Here is a 12,559-nt window from a genome sequence, read left to right on the forward strand (position 1 = left end):
TTCGGCCATTGCCCTCGAGCACCCGCACACGCGCATGCATCTCCGGCCGCGCTCTCACACACTCACACACGCACGCAAACGCGTGGCCGCCGCCAGGTCTGCAACTTTGTCAGGCGCTCCCAGCGGCGCTCGGCTTCCTCCCGTAGTAGTTGGGCACAGGCCACGCCTCCCGACCGTGTTGTCAAACGGGCGGGGGTCTCGGATTGGTCCAGCCGCCGGGACAACACCTGCTCGACTCCTTCATTCAAGTGACACCAGAGCTTCCAGGGATATTTGAGGCACCATCCCTGCCACTGCCGGGCACTCGCGGCGCCGCTAACGGCCTGGTCACATGCTCTCCAGAGAGCTACGGGAGGGCGCTGGGTAACCTCTATCCGAGCCGCGGCCGCAAGGAGGGAAAAGGCGAGCGAGGAGGAAGAGTGGGAGGAGGAGGGGAAGCGGCGAAGGAGGAGGAAGAGGAGGAGGGGAGCACAAAGAATCCAGGTCTCCGGGCGGGAGGTTTACACCAAGAACCATGTGTGCCGAGCGGCTGCGCCAGTTCGTGACCCTGGCTTTGGTGTTGGCTACCTTCGACCCGGCGCGAGGGACCGACGCCACCAATCCGCCCGAAGGCCCCCAAGACAGGGGATCCCAGCAGAAAGGCCGCCTGTCCTTGCAGAACACAGGTAAGTGCGTGCGCCCCAGCGGCGGGGAGCTGCTGGGAGAAGACACCCGGCACCCACGCAGAGCGCCCCGGGCGCTTCGCCCGGAACTGGGCGCCCACCCTGGGCCGCGCAAACTCTTGGGGTGGCGTAGGACGTGCAAAGGAAAGCGCGAGGCAAAGCGAGGTCCGCGCCGGGCTCCGCGCGCCCGGAATCCGCACGTGCTGGCAGGGTGATGAAATGGCTGGGGCAGGACTTGTTGCTGTCCTCCCTGGGTCGAGGGTAAGTGAAGCAGCGTCTGACGCGGCCAGTGCCGGCTCCGGAGTCCCCGGTCCGGTTCAAAGCTCCCTGCTCCATCCTGACCGGCTTGCGGGAGGCACGGAGGGTCCCCGGAGCGGGGCTGCGCCCTGAACCCGGAGAACTTCTCTTCCCAGCCGGCGGGCCGCGGCAGGACCGCTTCTCCCCTTCCTCAAAAGATGCCCGACATCCGAGAACTTTGTAGGCGAGACAAATTGCATTTTGAACTTTCCCCTTAGGGGGCATTCCTTTCGGAAGGGGTAGGGGCGGGTGGCGCAAAAGCGTACCTCTGCGGTGCTGCCGCCGTCCCCCGCTCCAGGTCAGGTCAGCAAGGGAAGAAATGGTGACACGGCCCGAACCGTGCGCCGCAGCTGCTTGACCGGCTCTCCGCTCACCCACAAGCTGCCGAGCACAGCCAGGCGTGCAGGGCTCGGGGCTGGCCCTTTTCCCAGCCTCCTGGAGAGGAAGAAAATCTGCCTACAGCTCCTTCGCTCTTCACGGCCCTCCCTTTATTTAGGGGGCCTGCGAAACCGGGGGCGGCGTGCGTGCGCTCACCGCACGAGCAGGAATGCACGAGTGCCCATTAGCGACGCCCGGAGCGCGTGAATCGCGGCCCTGCGCGCTCCTGGCTGGCGCGCCGGGGCCGCGCGTGGGGTCATCCGGGAGTCTCCCACCTCCACAGGCCGGTGCCAGCAGCCGCGGCCCGCGCCCCGCTCATCCTAGGACCCTCGCCCACCCTCTCCTCAGGGAAAGTCCCAGAGCTTTCCCTGAGAATCGAACGTGATTTTCGCTAGTTGGTGACCCTCAATAAATACACGCCCCTCATTCTCTCCGCAGATTTAATCTGAATGTGGATTATCTCCTCCGACCCCGCCCTTCTTCCAAAATATACTTTTCTGATGTAATTTTGTGGTTGGTTTAAGTCAAGGAATTGGGTAGGGGGAGGGAAGGAAGACAGGCTTTGCGCGCGGCAGCCTGACAGTTAACTCCCTCCCAGCCTGTCCTTTCACAGAGACGAATTAGAGCCACATTCTGCGAAGGGGGGCAGCAAACTCCCGGGTCGCGGGAATTCTAGGGGATGAAGCGTCACCTCACCCCGGATCTCTGTTTAAAAGGAGCCTCTAACCGCGAAGGTTGCGTTTCTGCAGACGAGCCCCCATCTGACTCTATCCCCGAGCCTGCTTGCAAACCGCAGCTTCCCCAGCCTGGTATTTTTAATGCGGACGGTTTGGAGGCGCTGCCTTAATAGGAATTTTGTTTTGATTTTTAGATGTTGAATCATAAAGCTGAATTGAAACTGCTTTTTGGACGCTTTCATTTGGGGGTCAGGAAGGAAATGGCCTTCATTTAATAGCAGCAGCTCCATCCAAGTAGAGAAGGGTATTTCATTGATGAAGTACAGAAAGGAGAGAGCAAGCGGATGGGTTGAAATTTTATTTTTGTCTGTGGGTTTAGAAAGCTGAAATATCTTATGCTTTCAGACTAAGTATTCCCACCAATACTTTAATAAGATGAGAAGGATGAAAAATGGAGTGTTCAGACCTAACCTCTGATTGCGACTTTCGCAATGTAGGTTTGGCTAATTTTTTTACAAATATTTACAAATACATTTTCATAAGTAGATTAAGTGATGAAATTTTCTTTCCCTGGTTTTTTAGATCCTGAAATAGTCACTCCTAACTTTTTCTCTTAAATCTTCTTTCAGTCATTACTTTTATTTCAACCCGCCTCTCTGCACTCCCCAGCATGGCTGAGAATTTTGAATATGATTGTATGTAATTCTCATTTTAGCGGAAATCCAGCACTGCTTGGTCAACGCTGGCGATGTGGGGTGTGGCGTGTTTGAATGTTTCGAGAACAACTCTTGTGAGATACGGGGCTTACATGGAATTTGCATGACTTTTCTGCACAACGCTGGAAAATTCGATGCCCAGGTAAAAAAAACATACTGAGCGCCAAGAATGTTTTGTGTTAGCGTAGCGTGATCGAAACGTTCGTTGGAAAGACTTGTTAACAGGTTTTCTTAGCTGATGGTCATGGTGGGTTTTAGCACTTGCCAGAGACCTTCTAGGTGAGCAGCAGACTGCCAATGACTCCCCACTCCACTCCTGGAGTTCAGCTTTCTGGACCTGTCACGTAGGCTAAATCCTTCTCCACTCTTCAACTGTGTCTCCACACACAGAGTGGAATGGAGACCAAGTTGAACACTTATCTGAGGATTCTTAGCAGAGAAGACAGAAGTCGTAATAAATAATAAACACCTTCTAAGGGACACCTAAGGATGTCTGGCTACCCAGAACCCAGTCTGCAAGGCCCATCACATTTAGGAGCGTAGGTTGAGGGGGGAAGGGCAGGGACTCCAACTGACCATGCCGAAAGCTATTTTCAAGAATAAAAGAGACACAAAATTTGTAGAAATTCGTCATCTCCCAGAGGGCATGTGGGGGACTTCCCTGGAGGCACAGTGGTTAAGAATCCATCTGCCAGTGCAGAGGACATGGGTTCAATCCCTGGTCAGGGAAGATCCCCCATGCCGCGGAGCAGCTAAGCCCGTGCGCCACAACTACTGAGCCTGCGCTCTAGAGCCCACGAGCCACAACTACTGAAGCCCGCACGCCTGGAGCCTGTGCTCCGCAACAAGAGAAGCCCCCGCCCACCGCAACTAGAGAAAGCCCACGCGCAGCAACAAAGACCCAACACAGCCAAAAATAAATAAATAAATAAATTCCGAGGGCATGTGGGCAGGTAGCATGGATAAATCAGGGCCTTCAGAAGAGCAGACTTTTCTCCCTCCTAAGTAGCAGATCCTCCTTTCCCAACCCGAAAAGTCAGAACCCTGAATGGGTCCTGCTCTATATAATAAATATAGTCAGGGCGCCTGACCCACTTCAGTTATCCCAGGGTCCCCAGGGTAAAGCCCAGTTGCTGTGTGGGCGGAAAATGAACCCAACAAGCAACTTCATGGCTCCAGTGCCCACGATCCAAACACGTTTCCGATGGAGTGGAGCGTTAGGCTCATCTCCTTCACGTCCTCCCCAGCCCACATGTGCACCATGAAGTGCCCTGTAGTTGTTACAGACTTCCTCTCCCATTTCACTGGCGAGCCATGACAGTGTTTGGATGAGGCCAACAGTTTAGGTGTGATTTATGGACATCGCCAGTCACCGTGTACTGACATCCTGTAGAGAGCCTGACAAAGCAACGCCTGGGAACCAGAAAGCAATGTGCCGGGGCTGGCAGCCTCCCCTGCAGAGGATGTGGGGTGGCAGCAGGGGAAACAGAAACCGGGGAAGGAAAGAGGAGTAGAACGTTTGAACTCCTTGAGACTCCCGAATAAAGCATCCCTTCTGGATTAACTGGAATTAGGAAACGTAATAGGAAATCCGGAGGAAAGATGTGTATTTCAGGGCAATCCCACAGGATGTCAGGGAAGAATACCAAGAACGTATTACTGCAGCCCTCGCATAAATTAATCTTCCTTTTTTCTCTCAACCAACAGCAGTCTGTTCTCAAGTTAGAAGCATCCCTTTCAAGTCAGATCTCAGGCCACAACTACTTAATAAACTGGCACACCCTACCCTCCATCCTATTTGGCTCCCACTGGAGAGTCAGAGGAAAGGGGGCTACGGGGAGGTGGTTTTTCAGTGATCAGACACTATCTGTAGACATTTCAACTGCTTCTAAAGGAGAGAACTGAAATAAACATGCTGGCTGGCTTCCCACTTCCAACCTAAACCCATTTACTTTCTCAACTCCGGTACGTCCGGGCCTGTCTAAAAAGACAGGGGGTGACCTCTCCAACAACAGCTTGTTTCTATAGTAAGCGGGGTGCGGGGATCCCTGGGTAGGTATCCCACAGTGCCTCTCTGCCCCGAGAGGTTGATAAGGGAGCTGCCGGCCCGGGCTCGCCGCCACACCCCGAACAGCTGTCTCCTTTCTAGGATAAGAGCGATCTAATGGGGTTGCCAAGAAAGAGGACTGTAGGCCAGATGTATGCCTGGCTGCCTTCGCCACTCGGAGGCTGGGAGCATGGGGGAGGGGCCGTCAGTCGGGCAGTTCAGGCCCCAGATGCTGCCAGGCAGTGTGCCAGGCGGGCCTTTTAGAGGCAATAACCCTAACAGTTTCAAGGAGTCGAATTGCTTTCAAAAAGGAAAAAGAATGCTCCTCCTTAAAGGCTAGGAGGAGACAAGAGAGAGTATGGGCTGGGGGTGGCAGGAGGCACTGAGACAGAGAAGGGAGGCCCAGCTAGCACCGGATCTTGACATCCCTAGAAGGAACGAGGGGAGAGATGTGAGATTTGGACAAGCAGGCACCTTCTACTTGAGAAAAACTCCTGCTGAGCGCCACCAAGGAGTTCTGGATTTATGCCTGGCCAAATTCCCCTCTGTGTTCCAGAAGCGTTGCCACCAAACGGCCAACAGTGGGCCGCCTTGAGGATGGAGGGTCATGGGTGGCCCAGGACCAGGAAGGCTAGCAGAGCGCGCCAGGAGGAAGGAGGCCGATGCATCTGTCTCCCGAATGCGGGGGTATCACGTCCCTCTGGACGGACCTCCTGATGTAGCCTCAGCCTGTCACCTGCCAGGGTGTCTGTGTGCGGCAGGGCCTTGGAGTTCAGTTGTCAGAAAAATCCCTTGTAAGCCCAGAAAGGGTAAAAAAGTCGAAGTGTGTAACAAGGACTGGTCTCTTCCACCCCCCTCTCCCTCCGCTGTCCCCTCTGCTCTCAGGGCAAGTCCTTCATCAAAGATGCCTTGAAGTGTAAGGCCCACGCTCTGCGGCACAGATTCGGCTGCATAAGCCGGAAGTGCCCGGCCATCAAGGAGATGGTGTTCCAGTTACAGCGGGAATGCTACCTCAAGCACGACCTGTGCTCTGCCGCCCAGGAGAACACCCGGGTGATGGTGGAGATGATCCACTTCAAGGACTTACTGCTGCACGAGTGAGTGCTGCCCTCTGGGGGCAGGGGGATGGGGGGGGACGGAATGGTGCAACTAGGATAGAGGGAGGGGAGGCCTGCTGGGGCTGGAGGAGAGTCTTCCTTGGTTTGAGGGGCTGGCTTGTAGAGGCTGAACTCTCCTGTCAAACTGGGAAGGCTGTGGTTTACCTCAGAAAGCTGCGCACTGACTCCCTGGGAGTCCCCTTCCAGCTGGCCTTCAGGAAAAGCAAAAGAAATTTCCACCATCGGTTTCCAAATCCTAAGCAGTAGCCACAGGAAATCTTTTCACCGAGCGTGAGATGTGTAGGATTCGGAAATACCTTTCGTCTTCCCCTCAGCTAAGATCCCAACGGTGCTGAGTGTTCCTAGTAGCCGTGCAGGTGCCCCGACGGACGGCCGAGAGCTGATAATATATACTGAGCGTGTACTAAGTGCCAGGTATTGTGCTAAGGGCTTCATATGCATTTTTCACTTGATCCACATGACAGCGCCGTGAGCTGGGTACCATTCTCATCTCCATTTTACAGATGAGAAAACTGAGGTTCACTGCGGTAAAGGTCGCACAGACAATGAAAGGCAAAGCCAGGATAAGGAGCCAGGCGGTCGGGCTCCAGGACTTACACCCTTACAAACCAATCGCTTTTTTTCCTGCCTCCATAAGCTCTCCTTTCCTTTAGAAGGTCCGATTCACCTTCTCTAACATTAATGCCCTCCCAGAGAAAATGCAAAACAAATGACAAAAACTTTAATCAGCTAAACGCCTTTGTGCCAAAGTGAGGAAATAGGAACGTACTTATCGGAAGACTTGCAATTCGATCATAAACCCAGGACGTCTCCTTCCTTAAAAAACATCCCTATGGGATCCTAAATTTTGCAGAGTAGTAAAGCATGTGGGTACATAGTTGCTTCTAACACAGTAGCCCCTGAAGGTTACAATGGCACCTTCCTTGGGGACTTAGAAAGAAAGCAACTAGCTAAGCAGCCCAGTACAAGCCATAGCACTGTTAGTCTTTACACAGGGACTCGTTGAGCCAAATCAGTACAATTTTATGAACTCTTGCTCCTTAGTTTGTGCCATGGCCTCCCCCAGCTATGTCGCTAAACAGGCCACTCCGCACCCCCACATACACCACTTAGATCACAGAGGACAGCAACCGTCACCTGTCACTTTCCACTTGATTATGAGGCTCTAGGTATCTTGCAGCACCCCTTGGTGCGGTGTTAGAATTATAAGATTCACCATGAATCTCTGCCAGCAGCTCTTGCCAAGAGCAAACCGATGTGGCTTTTCCTTGAGTTACACTAATGCCTGATAAAATATTTTCTATTCTTCCAAATCCCTAGAGACAAACAAAGCAACAGTAACATCAACAACAATAGCAATAACAATAACTATCATTTTCTCAGTGGGCCAGGCCCTTTGGCCAGAGACTTTGCCTGGATTATCTCATTTATCTTTCCCAACAGTGCCACAAGCCAGAGAATACCGTCCCCATATAACAGAGGAAGAAAGTGAAGCTAAGTGGTTAAAGGTCTTACTCTGAGGTTCAGTTCCTACTCTTCAACTTGGGAATTGGTGATTCTGAAGCCAGTTGTCGGGAATAGACCTCAAACCTCCTTGTAACCTAGGCTGCGTTCTCCCCCCCAGACCAGCTAAAGGCTCAGTGGTCCCCAAATGTGGCGGAATTTTTCCCTTTTCTTAGAAACAGCCCCATTACACTGGCAAAGCACTGTGAAATTTCCTTCCTTCAAGGTGCCCCTGCAAGAGGCAGACACCCCATGGCTGAGAAACTCATGAAGTTCATTTGTCCTCGGCCCACTGTCATCCTTTAGAGATAGCTTGTTGGCCTCAAGCATGGATGACGGGGCACTAGTTTTTAATTCTATGGTACCTTCTTGAAGCCAAGAAGACTTTATCTTTCTGGAGAAAGGTCTTCTGTGGGGAAACTGAAAGTTTTGAGGTTTTTTGCCACCCTCCCCACCTTGAATTTAAGGAGAGGGAAAGTACTGTGGTTTTCTGACATCTCCTCTACGGAAACATGGTCCATGGGGCCACGGGACCCTGACTTCCAAAGGACTCCTTACCTCATTTAGAGCCAACACATAGCTCCCACCCAGGCCTGCTCTGGAAATGCTGGTGGTCCATCCCGAAAGCAAACCTGGGTCATTTTCTCAAATTCTCAGTGTGGCTGCATACAAGTCATCTTGCCTCCTGCTAAGCCGGCACCCCTAGCTCCCCACAAATCCCCACTACCTTCCCTTCTGAAGCCACGACTACACACTGCGTCCACTAGTACTTCAAGCTGAACTGAGGTTTTTGTTTTTTAACTATCTGAACTGATTTGGGCACAAAAGATCCCATCAGTCCCCAAATATCAAGAAGACCATTTAAGAATGTGTGACACTGGCCACAGATAAGAAAATGAAAACTGAATTTGCTCTTCCCTCTAGAGAGGAGGAATCATAGTCACTCCAGAATGCACGTCACCCGCATCCCTCAACCTGATCCTCATTCACCCCAAAACACGTTCAGTTAAAAGGACTTCCTTCAAACCCTCTGTTCCCCTCACCCCTTCCCATCCCACTTCCTCCATATCAACGGCTTGGCCACCACACACCCTGTCACTGAGTGCTGGCAGCCTCCAGCCACGTCCCGCTCCAAGTATTTTAAAAAATCTTTTAGCCTTGCTGACTCCCAGTGGAGAGAGCTGGGCTTTGTCATTAGACACGGGCTGAGCTAGCAGCCGGAGAAGGCACCATGCCAGCTCGAAACAAGCTTAGATGAACACACAGCCCTCCCCACAGTTCACAGCTTTCTCCCCAGCCGACAGCGCTGAGGGCAGAAGAGAGCGTGGGCTAGCCTTCCGGGACCGCCTCGGGATTCGGAGAGCTCATCTGGTGGGCAGGACGCCCTGGCGAAGGAGGCCAAGAGGCAGTCTGTGCATTCCCAAGAGGGCCCTCCCCTTACTCTGGGGAAAGAAACGTGAAGGAGAGCGTCCCAAAAGGACAGATGCTCAGCCTCCTCGATTTGCCCATCTAGCCCCAGGGGGTGGCAGGTAGGATCAGGTGCTAAAATCCCGATGCTGCTCTAGCAGATATACTGGTGACCCTGACCTCCCTGAGGCAGTCAGTTGCTAGTTTTCAAAAGATGGAAGGAAACAGACCTGCAGGGAGCATTTCCCTTGTGTTGCCCCTTGCCCTCATCTCTTAACTCAAGCAGACTTGGGTCACTGCTGTCCTCGTCACGGTTAGGGGCCTGCCTTAGCGAGTTCCAGCACCCTGCCCATCAGCCGTGCCCAGACTCTCTGACTCTGAAGGCATCAAGGAGGCCTTAAAAGGCAGCTTGATCTCTATCAGCCAAAACAGTCCTCCTCTCCACTCTCAGCCCAGCCCCAGGCCTTCCCAGCCCAGAAGCTTCCAAAGCCACTTTCACACACACACACACACACACCCGCCTCGTCTCCTTTTTTATATCGATGAAATGAGGACAGTTCACTCAATTACAACTTGAGGACTAATTCATAAAAATGGCAGTAAACTACTTCACAAGTCTCAAAACACAATCTGCTCTTCCTGCTTGGCGACAACTGTCAACTTGCGGAGAAAAGATTAAATGGGCTATAATGCAGCCCCCCAGGTGGTCCAGGCTCGCAGAGGAAAAAAATTCTTCTTCTTCTTCTTCTTACAAATGATCTCATGTTCCAGAGTGATTTCCTGCCCAAAGGGATGGCCCAGAGCTTCCATGTTCCTGATCAGAGATAGCCAGAAATTCTGCCAGTGAGGACTGCTTATGAAAGCTGGTTAGCCACATGGAACACTCCATACCCCTCTCCCGCCTTGGGAATCTTAAAAAGGCCAGTGAGTGGGCCAGGACAGCCCATTGCCGGGGGGTACCTTTTGCCAGCTGGGCCCCAAAATATAAGAAGCAGGCACACTGCTCCAGTTGTCTGCACACACCTCCCACCCGCAGGAGGAAGGCTTGCATGACGTGGTCATCCAGCACTTTCCTAAAGAACAACCCGGGGCAGCTGGGATGGCCTGAGCAACTGGCCCTCCCCTTGGGATCCCAGCGTGCTTATTTCACAGACAGCTGGCTCTCGTCCCAAGCACGTAGACCCCTGTCAGCCAGCTCTCCCCTCCCTCATCTCCCGTTTTGGGGAAGCCCAGATTGGAAGCATAGAGGTGCTTAGACAGCCACTCCCCCACCTCGGCCTCTGCTACCAAGGAGCGGAAGAGCTCTGTGGGAATTCACATCCCCCCACCCTTCTCTGCCTGTCCCGGACTCCTCCAGATACAGAGGAGAGTGCACCCAGAAACTTCCCAAAACACCCTTTATCACCATAAGCCCAAACCAGGGGCAAACACGGACCATGGGTAAGATGGTGTTTTGGGAGCCTCACGTACAAAGCTCACCTAGGAGAAGGACACCCAGTGCAAAGCCAGCCAACCTCGCTTCCCTGCCATAAACACTCCTCAGTTTGGTATTTAAGGCCCTTCACCATTTGCCTAAGTATTCCACTGGCTCCAAGACCCAGCTCCACTCCCGCTAAAACCCTCCTAGTTAGCACACCCTAAACAGACCCGGAGCTCCCCTGCCGTCTTATTCACACAGCTGGCATTCTTGCCCCCCCCTCCCCAGAGATTCTTCCTAGACTTCTAGCATATGCACCTGTGAATTGTCCCTGGCCCTTTTATTTGTGCATGGCATGCGGGATCTTAGTTCCCCAGCAGGGATCGAACCCGGCCCCCTGCAGTGGAAGCGCGGCTTCCTAACCACAGGACCACCAGGGAAGTCCCTCACTGGCCCTTTATCTTGTGGTAGGCTCTCTCCCCAGCCTCCGGTTCTCTCCAATGCCTGGCATGGAGCCCAGTACGTAATGGCCACCCAGTCCATGTTGTTTGAGACCAGTACTCCAAGAATAGGCTTCAGGTAGTTCCAGAAAGATCGTCCACCAAACCAAACCCAAGCCGAGCGTTGGTCACGTCCCTCCCCCCTGGTATATCGGTCCTGCCCTCTGCAGGCGTACCGCATCCTGGGTCTCTCTCTCAATCTCCAGACCCTACGTGGACCTGGTGAACCTGCTGCTGACCTGTGGGGAGGAGGTGAAGGAGGCCATCACGCACAGCGTCCAGGCTCAGTGTGAGCAGAACTGGGGAAGTCTGTGCTCCATCTTGAGTTTCTGCACGTCGGCCATCCAGAGGCCTCCCACGGCGCCTCCCGAGCGCCAGCTCCAGGGCCACAGGGCCAAGGTCTCCAGGGGCCACCACGGCGAAGCAGGTCACCACCTCTCGGAGCCCAGCAGTCAGGAGACCCGCCGAGGTGCCAAGGGCGAGCGAGGTAGCAAGAGCCACGCAAACGCCCACACCCGGGGCAGAGCGGCCGGCCACGGGGCCCAGGGAACTTCTGGAAGCAGCGAGTGGGAGGATGAACAGTCTGAGTATTCTGATATCCGGAGGTGAAACGAAAGGCCCGGCCGGGAAATCTTTCCTCCACGCCGTCCATTTTCTTCTCTCTGGACATTCCAAAACATTTGCCATTAAAGAGGGGGGATGTCACACGCAGGATGTGATGGGGATTGCGGACTTGATGGAGGTGTATGTAAGCGGCATGGACAGGTGAAGCGGAGACTCCCTGGGCGGCAGCGAGGGCTCGGTTGTGCCCGCTGGGTCCCGCACCGGCACATCCCGAAGGGAGGGAGCCACCCGGCGTCCTCATTGCAACTTTGCCTTCTTTCCATCCGCGGAGCCCCTGGGCGGCAGCCTGCGGTTCCCTCTGCTGTGGGAGGCGATGGGGAGGGGCGGGGGTGACCCCCAGGGCTGGATCGCGGCCCAGACCGCAGCTTCTGGTGCTGTCTTGGTGGAGGGCAGCTGGATTCCGGTTTAGGAGTGGGTGTGAAAATCTCCCTGGGAATCGGGAGAAGGGTGGAGAGGAAGCAGGGGCCGTGTGGGTGCTTGGCCAAACCGAATCCAGTTTCTTGCATGGGACCTTGAGGTTTGGAGCAACTTGGGAAGGGGCGGGTGAGGGTTCTAAGTGTAATTTCTGAGCCATTGTTCTGTCTGGGGCACCCTGTCCGAGGGAGCAGTCCCTGTGTGTTTGTATTTTAACCACTGCTTCAAGTCTCGATTTCACTTTTTTTTTTATTTATCCAGTTACATCTCCCTATCTGTCGTCTAAATAAATAGCTTTCAAACAAAGCCACTGGGTCATTAAAACCAGCTCAAGGGAAAACAAAAAACAACCCATCTTTGGGGGCTGAATTGTTTTTAGTGCTATTTTAAAAGGAATCAAAGAGCAGTACATCTGACGGCCTGACGTGGGCTCATTGCCACTTAGGGCAAAGCCACACCTGGAGGAAAATGCACACAGGAGGAGTGCATTTGAGAGATTTCCTTTTGCATTTCGGTATCTCAACTCAGCCAAGACAGATAAAGCGCCGCACCCTGGATTCCATGAGGCCAAGTTGGAAAGCTGGCCTCTCCGCGCTGGAGGATGGAAAAGGGGAACACAGAAGGACTACTCAGTAATTTTCACCAAGGAATGCCGACCTTTTGCACAAATGGAGGAGACTGCTGAAAATCGCTGAGGGACGAGATTTCCCAGATCCAGATTGAAAATTTAGCAATAAGAAAAGGAGTCAGAGTAAACAAAAGAAAGGCAGAGAGGAGAGACAGAAGGAAAGATACAGGG

The 12,559-nt window shown here is 53.5% G+C and overlaps 1 protein-coding gene across 1 annotated transcript; it reads left to right on the top strand.

Moving 5' to 3' along the window:
• Positions 1-514: 514 nt before the first annotated feature.
• On the top strand, positions 515-11,331 carry STC2 (stanniocalcin 2; the record flags this gene model as incomplete). The annotated part of the gene is made up of 4 exons (XM_082835629.1): positions 515-665; positions 2,730-2,872; positions 5,663-5,874; positions 10,929-11,331. 4 exons carry the CDS (start codon positions 515-517, stop codon positions 11,329-11,331), a joined length of 909 nt encoding a protein of 302 aa, XP_082691755.1.
• Between the last annotated feature and the right edge of the window lie 1,228 nt (positions 11,332-12,559).

The sequence above is a fragment of the Leucopleurus acutus genome (assembly GCF_964270905.1).
Source record: "Leucopleurus acutus genome assembly, chromosome: 3".
In the NCBI taxonomy this organism is placed as follows: domain Eukaryota; kingdom Metazoa; phylum Chordata; class Mammalia; order Artiodactyla; family Delphinidae; genus Leucopleurus; species Leucopleurus acutus.